The following is a 20073-nucleotide window of genomic DNA, read 5'->3' as shown; positions in this document are numbered from 1 at the left end:
GTGTGTGTGTGTGTGTGTGTGTGTGTGTGTGTGTGTGTGTGTGTGTGCCCTGTGATCGAAAGAGAATGAACACAATTAATGAGACAGGAGGAAGAGAGCAAGACTTGTCTCCTCCAGCTGTTTATCAGCCCAGAGCACTCTGCTCAGATTAAACTACAACTAATTTATAATTACTATAATGTATTCTTATTGGGCAAGTATGTCTTTCTTAATAAAGAGTCCGATAATTGACTCTCTCCTGCTCCAGTCCTCCTCTCTCCCTCTGAAACACTCACTATTGATCTCATTAATTTGCATTACATTCTCATTAGCCTCAAAGAGTATTTCGTTTTACACCAGCTGGATGATGGCTGTGCAATGGTGAAAGCAGCACTCTTACTCAACAATAGCAGACGGGTCCAATCATTCGGGTCATGCTGTGTATGAATGCCATTAGCATTGATTTGGAATAATTCAAACTGTATTGTTCTTTTTCATGTTTTTTTTTCCCATTTCACCTATAAAATTTTCTCCAAAAACAATGATTTCAGATGCAGGACACAACCCTTTAATCTGATTTGTCGGTGTGGAAATCAAAACCTCTGCCTGTTTTCAATTGCAATGCGTGTTTATGCTGTGAGAGTTCTGTGTCTTCATAAATGAGATTCCTCTCTCTGAGGGGAAAGCGGGATTCCACTCTAAAACGGCATTTTGAAGATGATGCTAAGTTGTGTAAACCTCAATATAAATCTTTTGCATGCGAATGACTTTTACTTAACTGTTGCGTGGATGACAAAAACAACGAATAGATCTCTGTGAATGTGAGCCTAATTGAGACCATCAATTCATGCCCTGCACTGTTGAAGCTGCACAGGGCAAGATTTATACCTCTGCATCTTTCTTATCGGTATCACAAAGCAGCAGAAGAGCTCCGCATCCGACGGAAATGGTTGTAATTTAAAAGCAGTGCACAATCTGTTCCCTCGTCCATAATGCTCCTTTAGAAAAAAAAGCTGTGTTAACCAACCAAAAAAATATATGATAAATAATAAACAAAGTCTAATCAGATTCCTGTGATTTTTTTGTTTCTGTACATTTGCCCACACGGCTGAACGGGATCCATAATGGTGAAACTGTTAGTGTTGAAAAGGAAATAAAATGTTCCTGTCTGTTCTCACCATGTGAGCTTGTACTGTATTAGAAAGCAGTTACCACTTTTAACATTAAAGCTAATATAGGGGGGGCTTCAGCAAATAATTTGGCATTATTGGCTTTAAAAAAAAAAAAAAAAATTATTTTTTTTGGTGATGTCATTAAATTAAACTATTGTGTCTCACATGGGCAAGTTATTTATAACTAACATGCTACATATGTGCGTGCGTTCTGGTTTGTATGTTTTCTCCCCCTTCAAATTACAATCCAATAGCCCATCATCATACTTAACGATATAAAGTTGACACTGTCAGGTCCATTCTCCATCCATTGTGTGCGGCCCCTTTAAGAATTAGGATTTGGGATTGACGCGGATATGAAAGCTAGTTTATCCGTCTTTCCTTTACAAGCAGGAAAATTATTTCTCTCTTTATTTGAGAAAAGTTCATATTTGTGTTGTCAAATTTCACTATGACCCTGAAATTCTGTCTCTTGTGTTATCATATACTGAATGCAAGCGAAACTACAGAGCAAAATCACACTCTTTATGATTGAACCAATCTATGAACTGTCTGAAACAATGGATATCCGCGGCCCCAAATGGGCCCCAAAAAAAATTGCCACACGCTCCGCGCGCAAACATGCCGCTCCCCTTGAGGCTAAGCCCCCCCTTTCTTTGAATCCTAGAAACGCCCCTGGACGGATGTTATTTACCGCTCTTTGAAACAGAGATAAAGTCATTCAAACAGAAACTGATTTGAACCCCTAGAGGTGGTTGCATAATTATAACCCGAACCTTTAGTACTACTTGGCACGGCTGGATGTTTTTTTGGCTGTCCTGTGAATTGGTTAAATTCACTCCAGTTAGTAGGAATTAAAGGCTTTGTTCACTCCAGAATAAGAACTGAAATAAAGCACTACAAGCATGCCATTGTGTTCATTCGTTGCTATCCACCTTCTACAGCAGGGTGTGAGCCCACAGAAAAGAGCAGTGGTAGTTAGTGATCACTAGGTGGTGCGGTAGAGGTTTGTGAAGTAGCCTGATTAAGAGTTCATGACTGAATAACATGAAGATAATGCAGAGTGCATGTACTATATATAGGAAAAAGTGTGCCCAGTACCTTTATTATTGGTGACCCATGTGCCACATAAGACCTGCAACATGACCTGTAACATACTTTCATGTTATTGGAAACTGAAGTTACAGCTCAATACCACTATTGGCTCTATTCACTTCACTTTTATGGACTTCATCAGCTCATGTTCAATTGTTTTTTTGTGCAGCGCAAAGAACATTTATTGAGCTTTTCTTTTGCAAAATACCACACTCTGATACATTTCCTCCCATCATTCGACCGTGCCCCGTTTCGACCATATGACATACCTTGGCACAAATGAACCTCAAGTAGCCGATGTGTACAGATCAGCAGGTTGATTGGCGAGTTCCTCGTCGTTTCCGTGAACCATGAGGAAGTTTTTTTTTTTTTTTTTTTATTGAAAGTCTCTAGAGAAAGACGCTATTCTCTTCTCCCCAACTTGTCTGGACCCAAGCCAAACCCACTGTGAAGTGTGAACACTGACAGCTCAACAGTTCCCCCTGGTTCAATGTCTGTATGAAAATGAAAAAAAGAATGAAAACCTGTGCATGTTGAGAGAAACAGAGGATGTTTTATTGTCTGGAGCCACTTGTGCACATGGCATCTAATAATACCTTTTGCATATTGTGATTCAATGACTAGTTAATGACGGGATTGCAACACCGCCGTACAGCTAACACTGCTCGGCAGCGACCATTAGCTTTAAAATGAAAATGTGGAGCAAATGTGAATCGCTTGAGTCACAGCAAAGCGGCAGCAGCTGAAATGAGGAATTGGTCGGGCTGCATCTTCACTCATGATCAACTCTTCTCACGCTGTGGCCTTAGATATCTGTTAGCAGGAAGTCAAAGGGCAAGATAGAGAAAGCAAGGGACAGCGGGAGCGAGGGAGAGCGAAAGAGAGAGAGAAAGGGTCAGCTTTGAATGACAAGTAGGGCGAATAAAGAAGTTGACTTGACATGAACTGGCTTTTTGATCAGAAAGACTAAACATTAAACTGATGGGGTTTCTTTTTTTGTCAGATTTCCAGATTTATTTCTGGTCATTAACATCTAATGCAGTGCATGCATGTTTTTTGGCCCTCCCAACATGACCTTAAAATGTCCTTTACATTTTTCATCTTTGTCACATTCATTTAGCTGTTTTCATTTTTTTTATTTTCTCCCTCGTGACTCAAAAGGCATCAAGCCAAGACTGCCTTATTGAAAGGACAAGTGTAACCGTAGCATGAATGTATGCATAGCCTGCTGCTATGTAATGGTCCATGAGGCAGGGCAGTGTGGGGACCAGACGCCGAGCCTCAAAGACCGTGCTTCAGATAAAGACGATCTGAAAGGCACGTGTGAGTCAGAGTTCAGTTTTTAATTTGTTTTTGAGATATTATTGCAATGACGAGAAAGTGAAAGGGGCTCCAAGTACTGAAGCACACTGAGTAAAAGATCATTTTTTATTATGAAAAGGCAGTTTACACTGTTAGCCCGAACTAATTGACTTTACTAGAAAACCACGTGGAAACCCGTTGCCTCAAACCATTTAAGTTTTTACAAATGGAGGAACTAAACAGATCAAGTTGTGTTAACATAGAACCTTAATGAAAGCAGCAGACAAATTTAAGTCCACATTAGTAATCTTTACTAAAAATCATTAGTTCACTTGAATTATTTCTTTTCTTTAGTGTAAGTTTGATGAAATAACTATTGTAAGTTCAACATACATAAGCATATATAAACAAATCACTAATATAACATTATTTATTGCTACTTAAGACCATTAGTTTATTTAAGTAATGTCTTTACTTTTAATTAAATTAATTATACTGTTTGATTTTGAGATTTAATGTATTGTTTCAAGAAAATTGTACAGAAGGAAAGAAATTAAACAATACATTTTAATGTTCCAATGTGTTTTATTTTTTCAAAACATTGCATTGTAACTGAAAGAAATTCCAACTTGTCGAGAGAAGAAATGCAGCATTACACAGTAACGGTGCCTTGTGAATGACTATTCACATACAGACATTTCAACTTGACTGGATAAGGACAGAGGAACTGGGTTAAACATATCGAAAACAACTGAACACCAATATGCAGTCCTGAGCATACACTGTAAAATACAAGTGGTGGAACATTCCTACTCCTCATTCAACAAACTTATAACATAATTCTAAATAAGTATCTTAGTAGTTAAACATTTCCTGAGAGTCTTTGGTGACAAAGGGGGATTAAAACCATGTGAGGCTTGGTTTGGAGGGGCTAGCAGACCCCACAGTTGAGGTGTCTCTGCATATAAGACCTAAACAGATAGCAAACTCTGCAATGAATAGTATCAAAAACAGGATTTTAAAACATCGCATGTATCACATGTATAACACATACATGTTTAGGCTTGTTCAGTAGGGATGCTGACTGTGGCACGCCTCCTGGAGCTTCCCCTGTCTGCTGCCAGGTTGAACCACCTCATTGCTGTTTCACACTCATCTGTGGCGGCACGTGAGACATGATTCTTTCGACGGCATCTGTAATCACAAGCAGATCATACAAAATCCCATGAACCCTCAGTGCAACATATAGCAGACATGCAGTCTAAAAGCTAGTGACTGTCTGGCATGTAAAGGTTTGCTATGCTATATTCAGAGCTAATATATCATATAACTATTATGTAAAGATATAGTCGAGTAATATCTACCTGAGCAGAGAATGAAGTTGAAGTTGCAAAGAGAATTTGTAAGTTTGAACACTACCAAAGACCTCTGGGTGACTTCAAATTGTTTTCATTAAATATTACAGTTACTTACGCAGGAGAAAAGTCTTCGACTCCATCTGGCTGAAGGACTTTTTCCCATTTATCCCTTTCCAGTTCATTCTCTTCCCAACATCATCGTTGAACATGCAAGCAAGGATGTTCCATGTAACCCGTTTTGTGTAATGAAATCTAAAATGGATCAAAAAAGTACTGTTAACACTTTACAGAATGTTTTTTCTACAGTTTCACTCTTAAAATCATGCTTTTAAACAGGTTTAAAAAAGGAAAGATAACTTACCAAACAAAGGCTGGCCTCGAGGTAGATCAGTTGCTCTCTCAGGTTTGTCTGAGTTCAGGAGGAAAGGTGAACCTCCCACCCCATTGTATGGTATGCCCCCCGTTACCTGCCTACAGTATTTGAACGGGGGGAAAAGGCGCGTTTGATGTGCGGATACCCCGGTGTCCGCAGCGAGTCCGCTGTTTGACGGTGCGCGATCCGGGGGCGACCCGAGTCGACTTATGAACTCACAATATGTACACTTCCATTGCATCGTCACAAGAACCTGTGAAAACAAGAAGAAAACTATTAGCTCAACTTTCAGTTCAACAACCCAGTTCCAGTAACATTAACTCCACTGCACACGGCACTAATGCTTAATCGAGTGAAATTCAAACGGGCCCCCCCCCTTACAGAAACGTAACCTACCAAGTTATCTCTGCTAAACATGATCATTGCACTCAATATTTCAGTTGATTAGTGCAAACTACTAAATAGATTTTGTAATGACACAGTTGTTTTACAAAACACGCAAGTATAAGTAATGACTACTCAAAAGTTTAATTTGAAATAAATTCAGGTTTACAGTGTATGAGTCTTTTTCTTTTTTATTCTAAACTGGTCGACACAGGTGAAAAGAGAGAACATTTTTTATTTAATTTATTCTCTTGGTGTGAAGATGTAGAGTGTGTTATAAATGTGCGTATTCGGAACAAGTGTAATGGTAAGTATTTAATGATTTGGTGATTGTGTGACCAACATGGGCTTGTGGTTGAGATGTCCTCCCTCCTACCATGGCCCTGCTAACTCCAACTGCTAATATCACTTTTGTTATTACTCACATTACTATTTCATATTTCCGATACCATTAATGCACATTATTGACCTGCTTCTTCACCAGAGTCTCTGTGCTTTCTCGCCTCACAGGTTCCTGTGTATCCGGGTTATACCTGGACCAGGTCTTGCCTCCTGCCGTGGTTCTGTCATACATTGAATGTGCTGTAATTACATTGAATGTGTTGTAATTCACTATCCTGTTCTACACATGATATCTATTGCACTTCTGTCCGTCCTGGGAGAGGGATCCCTCCTCTGTTGCTCTCCCTAACGTTTCTTCCTCTTTTCTCCCTGTTAAAGGGTTTTTTTGGGGGAGTTTTTCCTGTTCCGATGTGAGGGTCCTGGGACAAGAGGATGTCAAATGTGTACATATTGTAAAGCCCTCTGAGGCAAATTTGTAATTTGTGATTTTAGGCTGTTGAATTGAATTGAATTGAATGTTCTGACTCAATATGACTTGTGTGGACTAGAAAGCGTCCAACCCAAATGACTCAGTATCAGAGCAGAAAAACATTGAGAGAGCGCTCATTGAAAAATGATAGTTAACCTACAATTACATAAAACGTCTCATCAGCTGTATTGAATTCTAACTCGTATTTTTTAAACAACAACCTTAACATTTAACTGCTGCTGTAATATTACTTGAGTGATTTAATATGTTAAGGAACAAGTCTTCAATGGGACAAACTTGTTCGCAGAGATTATTTTTAGGACTTATCATGAATGGAGTTAATACATTATTCAATATGTAAATCAAATCTCAATCTGTTTGAAAAAGTCTTTGCTTCTCCCTCTCTGTATGCAGCGGTGGAAGAATTCAGATTCTTTACTCACAGTAAAAATAGCAATAGAACTGTGTAAATGTACTTTATTGTTCAAAATACTATCAGCAAAATATACTGAAATTATCAAAAGTACTTTTCATGTAGAATATGGCTTTTTAGAGTGTTACAATATTATACATAATATTATTATTGCTGCTTAAACATGCAAGTGCCAATTTGATGCTGTAGCTGCTCGAGGTGGAGCTAACTTTATCTACTTTATATCCTGTTTATTAATATAACTCTTATTTTAGAAGCTGATCATATGTTCTGTGTGTAAAATCTGCAAAATAATAATTGTCAAATACTGAATGGTGTAAAAAAAAAGTACAGTATTTCCTGCTGAAATGTACTTCAGTAGATAACAAAGTACAGCTACCTCACAATCATACTTAAGTGCAGTTCTACAGAGTACAGTTGTACATGTACTTATACTTTCCAAATATGCTCAATTCATTGAGAACAGAAAATTATTTTAAAAACATCTAACTTGTATCTCCATCATGCAGATCATTAATAGATGTTTTATCTTGTTAACTAAATGATTTTACTCTTGTGTCGATCTAATTTAATCTAATCTAATCTAACCACTTGTGCTTCGATTGCAAGTCAATTCTGAATTGAGGCACAATTGCACATTTTACTGGCACAGAGTTGTGAAACTGTGCCCCCTCAGAAGAAGTGGGTGCATCACACGCCCTCGCAGCAAATGATCACACTTTCTTCACTTCACCCACCTTTTGACTGACAGCAGTAAGGTCAGGGCAGGTCTGTGGGACGTTTAAAGTCACTGGTAGGAAAGTGAAAATTCGCTGTTTAAGTGATGCAGTAGCTATAAACAATGATATATAACTCATCAAATTACAATGTTTCAAAATATAAACAAAAATCCTGAGCATGACAGCTGCATGTGGCCGAGATACATTAAGGAAATGTGCAACATTATCTCAAGCATGCGGTCGATTAACCACTGATACTTGTATTTAGATAACAAACCTTCAGTAGGTGTATTATGAAACCAAAATCCTTTGTGACACCAGAGAGATAAATTGTTTTTGCTTTATTGCATTTCAACAGGAAAGAAAACGTGCACGTTAATGGCCTGAGTCCGTTAGAACATGCTGTAGCAGGTTTCCTGGTTCAGCAGGCCACAACAATTAACCACTATTACAACTTTTTAGTACTTGTAATTGATGTTTTTTCCACCTTCTGTGCCAAACAGTGCCGGCAACACACTGTGTTTTATAGGTTTCCAACATATGTCTTTAGCTGTATCTCCAGAATACAGCAACAAAATGAAGCGGCATTACAGTGAACTTGACATTAAGTGTCTGAGTGGACAGAAAGGGGAAACTGAAGTCGTCACATAGGAAACTCCCACAGAGTTTTCGACAGTGTTGATGAGGAGCCGGCTGACAAGAAGGAAGCGGCGGTGACAGACGGACCGAGAGAAATGTTGAAAGTCTTCATTATGAGAGGTATGTGACTGGAAGATTAACCGGACATACAAGAGGACTTTTAGTGGAGGTTGTTGTACTTTGAGCCAATGTGTCATTTCACAGCTTGAAATTGTCTGAATGCTGTAAAGATCACCTGATGTCTCAATAGAACTGTGATATTTTAAAATTAAATATTCATACAAATATAACAATATGGAGGTAAATAATCCAGCGCACAATATATATCTCGTTTTTCACATCACAATTAACAAAGTTAAAGAAAGCGTTACTATTTTTCAGTAGATATCGCAGTAATATTGCTTTCGTGAATTCTCAGTGAAAATCTGATATTGTGACGGCCCTGACGTATCAAAGAGCTCATGTGTCGTGATATTCATGTATGCTCAGAACTCATTTTCCATCATGTTAGTATATCTGAAAGGAGGAAGTCAACGGCAACTGGTCCTGCATTAGAACTGATGTGTTGGGTGACGACATGAAATCCTACATGTTGACATCCTGTGACTCAGATATGACTTACTTACAGTGAATTTTCCTAATCAGACGATAATGTTGTAACAGAGTGACGCGGGAAGAAATGGTATTAAGTGTGCAAAGAGCAAAATCAGTTTACATCATTATACATCAACGTGATTTCTTCATATCTTCTCAGATGCTTTATGCATGCTGCTATTTGTTTTCCATCTGCTTGTTTTTGGGGTTGCCTTTGATCTCAGGAGTCTGATGGTTGTTCTCGTGTCAGACCTGCCGTTGTGCGACCTGTTGCACTACATTATTTGGTTTCAAAGTCAGTGTTGGTTTCCCACCTTCTCCTGAAGGGGCTTTCCCCCCAAACCTGCTACCGTAAACAGCAGCTACTGCAGAAAGGCAGAAGTGGAGTCTGTTAAGCCTGAGTGACCCTTAAATCCCCCCCTTTAGGTTTATCATTATTCTAGAGCGCTGAGATTATCTCTTCTTTTTCTTTAATCTCGTTATACGTTCACGTTCTTTTTCTTGAATTGCTTATTTATCGCTTTATTTGATGGTATTATATCTTTAAAAAAGGTTCTAAATACACCAAGATTTTGCACAGGTTGAATTTAAATATGTCTTATTATTTGTGTCCCTAGGATCTACAATAGAATACAATAAATATATAATATCAAAATCATTGTGAGGGAATGTTTTTATTAGAAAGCTATAGAATTTAATTTAATTATCTTAATATTCAGTTCCTGACATCGAAATGAACATTCAGAATTGTGGAGATTGTATTATTTGTCATTGTATTATGATTATCAGAAGCCGATAAAGAATCTTGTTCTTTTTTTGCTGAATTTTAGGGTGCAGGATGGATTTCAGTTCAGAAACTACATGTAAGTAAAGGTGCCTTTGGGTGCAGATAATATGAATAAGACATAACCACTTGCTTCATGCTGGTGAATAATTCGATTTTAAAAAGAATATATTGGACAAAATACCTAATTCCAATATTATGTAGTCCATGAAATTTGGGTAAAACTAAGAGAATGTTTTCATAGTACTGTACCAGCAGTAAGACTGGTGAGATTTCCATTAACTGCGTTAGACGCTGCAGTTTGAACGTTGTAAGCATTTTCTCCACAGTGTGCCAGGCTGTATATGTTAACATACAGTATATTAAAGCAGTCTGGTAAAAATGCTCATCCGTGTCACCGGTAATCAGTTCTATCTATTTATTGATGTGTTTGGACCCCAGTGACTGTGTGTTTGGTCTATCACATGTGAGAGAGAGAGATAAGAAGCAGGCGGATGCGTGGTAACATCCCACAACAAGCAAACTAAAGCAAAAGCAGAAGTGAGTGCTGGTAGTGTGGTCATGACTCATTTCTTCATTATTTCGAGTAAATGCACTAATTTTCTCACTCCCTCTCCCCTCGCTCTATCTGTATACACCCAACTTCTCATCTCATCGACAGACTTCTGGATGTTGTGAATACACACAGGAACGTTTCCCGAGGCAGAGTCGGAAAAACAAGGGGCCCCCCGCCCTGTCTGTCCACAGGAATGATGCCTCTTTTTTGGGTTGTGCTTTGGTCCATGCTCCCTCCTCTGGCTTTCTCCTGTGGTCCAGACTGTTGTATCGTCCACGAGGGCAGCGAGTTGCAGAAAAGTAAGTCTCCACAGTATTCTCCTGGCACCATCAGGATTTTTTAGTAATTTTTTGAATGGAACTATGTACATTTACTCTAGAACTATAGTTGACTACTAATTAATAGTTTCAATGCATGTCCTAAATCTCAATAAAAATTGGATCTCAAAAAGATATACTTGAGTAAGTACTTGTACTTGGGTATTTCTATGTTCCGCTACTTCTTCTCCAATGTTTTAAGATACCGAAGCTCATTTATAGAACATCATTAGATGTTGATTTAAATTAAAAACAGGTTTAAGTATTTTTACTGCACAAAGATTATTAGGACAGAAATACCTTTATAATATTGAAGTTTTTTGACGATTTAATTGCCCAAAACTAAAGCAGTTACCTGCACCAATAAAAGGCTGTCCACTCATTACGACACATTAATCCTACAAAGATGTATATGTACTTACAATACTTCTATATTTTGACTTGAGAAAGAGGTTGAATAACAGATTTATTTTTATTCTAACGGAGTATTTTTACATCGATATATAAACTCAAGAATCTCAATACTTTTTGTTACAATATCTATTCTACACAAAGCCAAAAACTCGTCTCTCTCCCTATACCAGCGTCTCCGTTGCTGAAATCCTTACAGTGCCACAACGACTACAAGTCTCATGTCCACTGCAAGTGGAGGGAACGCGCAAACGAAACACTGCAGCTCTGGTTCAAGGAAGGAAAGAACAGGTAAGAACAAGAGCAGGGGGAACAGCCTTTGTTGAAGATATGGGATTATGGGGAACATTGTCATTTCGGCACCAACGTCTTCCGTCCCACAGCTCTGTGTCCGTGTCCTCGCAGGAAGCAGTGCACGCCTTACAGTGCTGAAGTACAGGATGCAAGCGAGCCCAGGACTGTCCAGTGTAGATATGAAACCCGTGTATTTTCCATTGGCATCGTACACACCGTCTTCTTCCTCAAGAACAAAACGCTGACCTTCTGCTCATCTGTCCCACACAAGCTCCTGGATCTGTCCGAGTACTGTGAGTTTACCCGTCTGTCATAGCGGTCACTTTTACTGTGAGGATAATAACAGAGAGCAATGATTACAGTTTCATAAGGAAATATTGACAGCGCTTCACTTGAACTGTTATGTGTGTCTGTGTTGTACAGTGAGAGCCCGCCCACCGGTGAATCTGTCCACACGGGGTGCAGGCGATGGAGGCAGACGGCTCAGTTGGTCCAGCCCTTACCCCTCCTCCTCCTCCCTGAACAAGCACATCACCTATCAGCTCAGCTACAGGACAGACAGACAGGACAACTGGACGGTTAGCATATGTCTTACTCTGCTGCCAGCCTTTGACTACGAGACACATTACTGAAGTGACAAACGTTTTTGAAATCATGGCGTGGGTATTTAAAAAAGGTCAGGAAATAGAGTGAAATGTCAAAATGGAGCATTAATGGACTCTTGTACAATTGCAGTCTCCAACATACTGTAATAACTGACATTTAAAACAGCTTCCTGCTTTGCATTTAGTAGAAATAACAAAAGCTGTTGTCTGTAAATCATATTGGAGATCTCCTCTGACATAAAACTGTAAAATAGCATCCACTGCAAAGGCCTACTCTGTAGTGATGCAAGCAGCATGCTAACACACTCAGAATGACAGCGGTAACATGCTAATGTTCAGCGTGTGTAATAATTACCACATTCACCAGCTTAGTTTTGCTAACTAAACTGTTTGGCTAAACACAAAAGGCATTGTTGACTTTTAGCTCGCTGATAATGCTAATATGTGAAGTGATCTTAATTATATATTATCGACACACACAGAAGCAGAAACAAAAAAAGAAAGCACTGTTCCAAATATTTTTAAAATGATGAAATTGAATATTCTGTAAACTAACCTAATTTTTGTGTCCTTCTGATAATAAAGACATCTTACATTTTCAAGGGTTTTTACCAACAAATCCACTTCAAGAGACGGGCCTTGATTTCTCTGTCTAACGACAACTTATTAGTTAGATGTACAAAAGGGAACAGATAATAAAGAGAAGAAGAAAAAAAATGCTTACGTTTCAGTTTCAGTTTTACTTTTGGGTATGGGGCTGGTGTTAAATATCTATAAATAATCATTCTTAACACAGTATAAGCACTGACGGTTTTGATTGCTTTTTGGTTGGGAGAGTGTTGAATTGAAAGAATGTGTTGTTTAAACTCATTGCTAAAGGCAATAAGCAATGTTTTTCTTCTTTCCTGTGAATGTACATTCATTGATATGGAGTTTGGCCATTATAATATTAATTAAGAGTAATTGTGTATACTTGAGTGTTTTTTTCCGTGTAGCACATAGGTTTTGCAAGAAAATCTTCACAATGCCAAAATAAATGCACAGCAGTTCCTGTAACTCTCACGTGTCTCTTTCCATTCTCTACAGACTGAGGACGTCACAAACACCAGTGTGAAACTAGAGGAGCGACTGTTGCTCCCGGGCTGCAGGTATGAGGCCAGGGTGAGGGCCCGGGTCAGCGTGGGTCAGTGGAGCGACTGGAGTCCTGTGGTGACCTGGCGCACTGAAGGCGAGTCAAAACCTAAAAGCAACCCATCAACTGCGCATACTTCTCTGTATGTGTACAAATTAGTTTCGTCTCTGACATTTCTGAGTGAAACCATTTGGCTCGGATTTTTAATGTACCGGATCATTTTACTCCAGACGGGTCTTTTCCTCTGATGCAGACCCTGCTCCTTATCTCCTTTCTTCACATTTCTAATCTTCTCCCTCTGACCACTTTTCATGGGAGTACTCAGATGCTTTGCAGCTGTTGTTATTTGCTCTCTCTCTTTCTGGCTCTAGACACTGGGCAGTTTCCCAGTTTGCATTGCGTGCTGGATGGAGAGAAGGCAGTGATGTGTAGCTGGGAGGTGAGCAGAGAGGTGGATCACTTCATCACCTACCAGCTGGAATGTCGACACAACCAGACTGCGCCGTAAGTGGACAATACCACAAGGTTGAGGCTGAAAGAAAATGCATCCCGTTATCATGCATTCATTCCCCTCCTTTCACTCCCTGCCTTCAGGTCCAAGAGATGCTGTGTGAACCCAACGGTCAGCTCTGACCTCGGCAGGGCTGTGCTGAGGTACAGCTGCCCACTGACTGTCGCAGACCCCGCACATCTGCTCGTGGAGCTCATTCCAGCACGCACAGCCAAGAGCTTTGAGGTCGACAAACACAGTGAGTGGACAGGAGACGGACGCGTTATACGTTCTAAGAGAGATCGAGAGGTGGAGGGAGTTGACATCACGTGTCCCGCTAAATTGAAGACACACACAGTAACACTGCAGGGAGCTGTGCAGACAGATACACAGCGCTGAGTAGAGCTGTGATTGAGGGACCCCACCTAGTGTTTGATTGGCACCACTGCATCCATGTCTGCTTATCACAAGACAATAAGATATGATCAGATTGTTTTGGTTTTATTAAGTCATAAAACAACTTGCAGATAAATATTCACCCCAAAACAAACAAAAAGACTCTTACCAGGAAATTATAAAAATAAAAAAAAAAGGTTTTTTACGCCTGTTCAAAAACTCTAATAGATTCGGAGAATCATCTGGTATGCTGTTCCCCACACACCGACAGGATCTTGATCTAAAAGAGACATTTTATTTATGCTTGTCTATGTTGTGCTCAAACACAGCAGTCTGGTGCCTCACCATTTAGGACTCACCATGACTTACTGCTGAATACTGAACCCTCTCTAAAATGTCCTACACATGATTTGATTGTTTCAAAACAAAAACAAATCTTTTCCATCAAGACTGTATGCTACAAAACTTTCTTGTTGCGCAGTTCGTCCCAGCCCACCGCGGCAGGTGAAGGTGAGGCAGAAAGACACCAACTGGATGGTGGAATGGATAAATCCAAGCACAGCTTCAAAACCCAGACTGTATTATCAGGTGTGCTATTACAGGAAGCAGGATCAGGTGAGTGTTTTTCCCTGTATTACAATCCCTTCATGCTAATGAAGGGTTCATTTACTCCATACATATTTTTTTTCAGGGATCGTGTGTCCTGCAGAACATTTCAGAGGGGTCCACATCCCTGAGCATCCTGGGAGCCTCTCTAGCCCCGTCCCAGGACTACCAAGTCAAGGTCAGGTCGCTGGTCGTCCCCAAGCACTATGAAGGAATCCCCTCTGAATGGACCGATCCTAAGGACTGGACCTCGCAAGAGGGTACTTTACAATAGCAACACAGGCAGTAGCAAAATATTGCACATCTCAAACATAAAGAAACAGATTTCACCTATTTCCTGCGGGACTTACATTATATTTGTGTTTTATTCATGTCCGGTTTATTCAAAGGTAAACAACATGGGGCCAAAAAAAAAAACCATCATAATACATACCATAAGAGATTATTATCAGTATCATCATTAATTCTGTTTTCTGTCCCCTGACAGCCATCTGGTCCCCAACAATGCTGATCTATTTCACCATCGGTGTGTTTGTGGCCGCTGTCTTCCTCACACTCTACTGCACCATTCCAGCTTGTCAAAGGTACTTTATGCACTTTAATACAAGCAATACCTCACATTACTTTGAACCTACAGATGTTTTCATTATGGAAATATATTGCCTTGTAAAACATTAGAGCACACAGGCGTTACTACATACCAGATAAAGTTTCATAAATGACAGGACGTGTCGTTTTTAATAAAACTCTTTTTACGTGGTATATTTTGAACAAACAGAAGGGCAATTCTGTGGGTGGACTCAGTCCCTTCTCCAGGCAAAAGCAAAATCCTGTCCGAGATCAAGGTGAGACCTGATAATTCTACAGTTTGTTATAATTATCTCCATTTCTGGTGCATCAAGGAATGTTGTCATGTGTAAAACATGATGTTTTGTGATCCAGTCTTCCACCAATTGGACCCTTATGCAGAGTGAGAGCATGACCATCTGCAAAGTGATGCGTTTGGACAGCGTGTCGACATGGTAACACACTTCACACTCGAGACAGATAATAATAACAACAAATGTTGCTATCATGGAAGAAAAGATGTGTGAAATACAGCTGTAATAATTCAGGAAGGGCATGAAAGGATGAATTAATTTGTCTGCTCTCTCTCTCCCTGCAGCTCCTCCGCAGACGCTTTGCTGTGGCCAACCAAGGACACGGAACAAAAGCGTCTGGTGCGTCTGGAGCAGGACGAGGGCTGCTGGAAGTGTGATAAACTGTCCCCCCCTGCTGAGAAGGATAAACACTGTGACACATCCTCCATGAGCTTCAGCGGTCCCTACATCTTCTGTCAGGTTAGTTACTCACAACCAGTGTCTTTTGCCAGGTATCCAGGTGCTGAGAATTTCTAAATCAACTATGCAATAACTGCTGAAATACTGTCCAATAACGTATTCCTAAAATTGCATCAGAGTTTTGATACTTATTAAGTGTGTCGGCATTAAGCCCTTATCTGTGAGGTAGCTGATTCCTTCTTCTGATTTACCGATATTACCAAATTAAGAAATTATCACGCTAAATAAATAAATAGTAAACACGTAAAAATGTTGTTGTTTTACGGTGGGTTATGTACTATTTATTGCAGTTGGAAGTCTATGTTCCAGGACAAGAAGTAGTGCGTCACATAACCCTCATAAAACTTTACACATTGCACAAACAAAACTCCCTGTTTTAAGTCTTTATGCTAAGCTAAGCTAACCGGCTGCTGGATGTGGTATCAATCCTCTCATCTAACTCTCGGTAACAAAGTGAAAATGATAAACTTTTCTTTTAATTAAAATTATGTCACATAAAATGTTATATTATGACTTGAGTACTGAGGAAATGTAGTGAGAACCAAAAGATCACCACTTGCACGGACTGTATAGATTAGCAAATGTTTAAAGGTTATCAAAGAAATGTTATTAATTTGTAAACTTTGCCGACATTAAGTGTCCCACTGAACAGCATTGTTTCTATCTGATAGTCGTCAGTGGCAAGCTGCAAGTCAGCGGATGTTAAGTGTGAAGAGAAAGAGAAGGACCAAGAAACCCCATCAGACGACTCTCCATCTCCTTCGCCGGTGAATTTCGCCCTTTACGGGGAAGGTTATGTGCGTCTGCCCGGCCGCAGCGTCTCCAGGTCCACACAAGATCTTGTATCTCACAGCGGCGCCGACGCGAACACACACAGGCTCGACAGCGCAGCGCAGGACCAACAGTGTCCAGACGAAACGGACGTGCAGCCGGGCCCCAACGAGGACGCTAGCAGCCATCAGCCTCCAGCCTACACCTCAGAACCCTTCACCCCCTGGCCTCAGGGGGGCACCGCACTGGCCTCAGGGTACTGCCACCTCCCCGCTGCTTTCATGAGAGCAGCAAAGTGAACTGAAGCAGGACATATGAGGCTTTCTCATCAGATATAACAAGTAATCAATCTGTGATTTCTTGTTTTTTTATCAGCTTTCCACTTTATTTTAAGCTACATATGCTTCCATGTGAACAAATGCATTTGCTGAATTTGATTTTATACGTTAGAAATGAACCATTTTGATGGTTATATCTGACCAAACATCAGGCTGGATGGCTGACCAATGGAGGGCAGTAGTGAGCTGAGCCTTTTGAGTCTATGGGATGGACTTCAGTAAGTCTTTTTTTTTTGGAAACTTCCTCACACATTCCAGGTCAGAATGAAATAACAGAAGCACCTTACACTCTGATATAGTACAATACAACCGCCCCCCCCCTTAAAATAAATACCTTTGTGAAGTTCAGACGGTTTCATTTCCTGGTCAGAGAGATTCATCATAATAATCACTTCCTTCCTTGTATATTTTTCCCAGACATGTAAATATGTTACTCACAGAATGTATGGACATGTCTAACACACAGATTCTTAAGAGCTGTGTTGAAATGTAGCCCATTTTTATTCCTTCCCTGAATTCCCCGTCTCTCTCTCTCACAGCTGAGATGGAAGACGCAGAATTATGTCAACTGCATTTCATGGGAAAAGTGTGAAAGTTCGCTGACAGCCATGTTCGCTGCGGTCATGTATGCACGTTTGCACAAAGGTGTGTGAGTTAGGACCTTGTTGTCAATACTGTAGCCAATGTGTTGCTGAATGTATATATACAGTATGTTATATAGACGCCGATGTGCTGCCATGTTGTGTGGCACCAGCAATGTCGCTGTGTGCAAGTCTTTAGTTGTCGACTGGGGCCTACAGAGACATTAAATTAAATGACAATGTACATAGAAAATGTTCAGTGTCAATACATGAGACTTGCCATCTTCTTCAGGTATGTCACTTACAGTACAGGCTCTATAACTGCTGATAAAATAATGTAAGTTAGCAATGTCTGCTGCACTTTTCTATTGTGCTCATAACTTAAACTATTTAAGAAAGCCTTCTCACCACAAACACCCAGACATAAACAAGGTGTTTAAAGTTTTCAGGCTGGCTGGCAAACTGCGTTGGCCTCTTAGTTGCCAGTTTATAATGTAAAACAAGCTAAAACTGATGCAGTCTGATGGAACTGTCCTGCAATAAATCCTGCCGCCACAAAGGCTGTAATGTTCAGTTTTTGTTGAAACTGTTTCAGAGAGAACTTGAAGTGTATTGTGATCAGTGGTTTTCAAACTGTGTCTGTCATCCTCATCTTTTAAAATATCAATCCCTCTTCTATTATAATAAAATGTCTCTTTGAAAAAGAAATGTGCATGAAAAGGGATTTCAATGAAAATGTTCACAAAAATAAGCCTCCAGGCGTTATCGTTAAGCAAGTACAAACTCCTGCATGATTAGCACTATAAGATCTGCCCAGATTCAAGTAACCAAGCAGAAAGTCATTAGGTTTCATAATCTTAAAAAAAAAAACTCAACCAGAAAAAAAGAAAAGACAGCAGAAAAACTTCAAATGGGCCTAAAGACCAGAGTTTCTGGCTGAATCTGCTAAAATAAGGTCACATTAAGTCGAGGAAGGACCAGAATGCCCTGAGGGCTCAGTTCTCCACCTCATTTAAGCCCTAAAGACAGAATGTCCTCACACTCTGATTGGTCAAGAGCTGAAACGCACCAAGCTGCTCTCAATACTTAATTAGGAGCCGGTAATCACGCTCTCAACAGGTGATCTGAATAACCCTCCAATCAACTCAGGGGAATTGTGACATTCAGCTAAAATGAATTGGGGGAAAAGGGAAATGACAACAAGCGCCAAAGAATGAGGGAGTGCTACAACGTGACTGAGCTGTAATGTTTCTAAGAGTCTTCTCATTTGTTGGGACTCAAACTGTCAGCTGCCAGAGTTTTCAGACAAACTATTCTCTCCTTGTCTCCAATCACATTCACTGTGAACCCACTTGTGAACCCACTTGTGTAGCCTACAGAACTAGACTAATCAGCTAATTAACTCAAAACACCTGCAAAGGCCTTTAAATGGTCTCTCAGAGTGTTATATTGAAGACACCAGGTGTCTTCAATATTGAACCTTTTCACAATATTCTAATTTTCTGAGATACTGAATTTGGGATTTTCCTTAGTTGTCAGTTATAATCATCAAAAGTAAAAGAAATAAACATTTGAAATATATCAGTCTGTGTGTAATGAATGAATATAATAGACAAGTTTCACTTTTTGAATGGAATTAGTGAAATAAATCAACTTTTTGATGATATTCTAATTATATGACCAGCACCTGTATATGAACAGGTGCAACATTTTCAGGTTAGACATAAACGTAGGCTACAGTGGCCATAAGGCCTCGTCCACACGTACACGGGTGTTTTTGTTAACAGCATATTTTTTCTCCTTTGTTCTCAAACATCTCCAATGCCAAAAATTCTGTTTTCCCTGTCTAGTATCGTAGTTTCTGAATAACTTCACCCTGGCCAGAGTTTAACAAAAGCTCAGTTTTCAGTGACATAAAACAGCATTTGGGTGTGGACTACAGGCCACAACGCATAGAAAAAGCTAAAATGCCAGTGCACATGTGGCCTGGACATAATTTGGCAGCTGAGGTCTAGATTAAAGGCCTTTGCAGAACTGTGTATAGGCCCTTTCTTTCTCTAACATGCACACACATTGTAATCTAATTTATTGCTCTGTTTAACTGCACATCTGTCTAGCCTGACAGGGCTGTGCAGAGTATTCAGGGTCTGTCAGTTTATGGGAGCAAGTGTGTGTGGTGTACATGCACGTATGAGGTTGCAGTGCTGTAACACATTTATATCATGTGCATAAAGCGATGCGCAAGTCTTTCTCGTCTCTGTAGAGAAAACACAATGCTGGAATTCCAGGCATGCTGATATCGACTTCCTGTGTTTTCAGCCCATCGCTAGGTACAACTTCCTGTCCGATGAAGATGAGGAGCAGTTTGACACTCGCAGACTGAGTCATGATGCCCGCGAAGGCGCTCACCCGCTCCTTTGTTTGGCCTTGACCGATTTGATGTGTTTTCCCAGCATTCCGGGCTTTTTCAGATGCTCAGCCCCCAAAAAAGTCACATTCCTCACAGTCTCCGTCGGTCCGCTATTGTTCCCTGTTAAGGAAAGGGTGAGTGAACAAGTGAAGGATTCATATTGATCTGAATCAGAGAACAACG

At 40.0% G+C, this 20073-nt stretch overlaps 1 protein-coding gene across 4 annotated transcripts; it reads left to right on the top strand.

Moving 5' to 3' along the window:
- The first annotated feature begins 8308 nt into the window (after window positions 1-8308).
- csf2rb (colony stimulating factor 2 receptor subunit beta) lies at window positions 8309-18188 on the top strand. Of its 4 annotated transcripts, none has more exons than XM_031868027.1 (16): window positions 8309-8385; window positions 9690-9722; window positions 10305-10498; window positions 11101-11218; window positions 11333-11514; window positions 11645-11799; window positions 12913-13054; window positions 13330-13462; window positions 13553-13707; window positions 14326-14459; window positions 14536-14710; window positions 14938-15034; window positions 15229-15295; window positions 15393-15472; window positions 15616-15790; window positions 16462-18188. In XM_031868027.1, the coding sequence occupies exons 3-16, from the start codon at window positions 10393-10395 to the stop codon at window positions 16858-16860; spliced, it is 2118 nt and encodes a 705-aa protein (XP_031723887.1). In that variant the 5' UTR covers window positions 8309-8385; window positions 9690-9722; window positions 10305-10392; the 3' UTR covers window positions 16861-18188. The 4 variants fall into 4 exon arrangements, with proteins under 4 accessions (XP_031723887.1, XP_031723890.1, XP_031723889.1 ...); XM_031868030.1 differs by having other exon boundaries at window positions 10085-10498; XM_031868029.1 differs by lacking the exons at window positions 8309-8385; window positions 9690-9722 and adding an exon at window positions 9736-10183.
- Window positions 18189-20073: the final 1885 nt, after the last annotated feature.

The sequence above is a fragment of the Anarrhichthys ocellatus genome, unplaced genomic scaffold, assembly GCF_004355925.1.
Source record: "Anarrhichthys ocellatus isolate YVR2014 unplaced genomic scaffold, GSC_Weel_1.0 scaffold40, whole genome shotgun sequence".
NCBI lineage: Eukaryota > Metazoa > Chordata > Actinopteri > Perciformes > Anarhichadidae > Anarrhichthys > Anarrhichthys ocellatus.
This window is presented reverse-complemented; position numbering and strand designations above follow the sequence as displayed.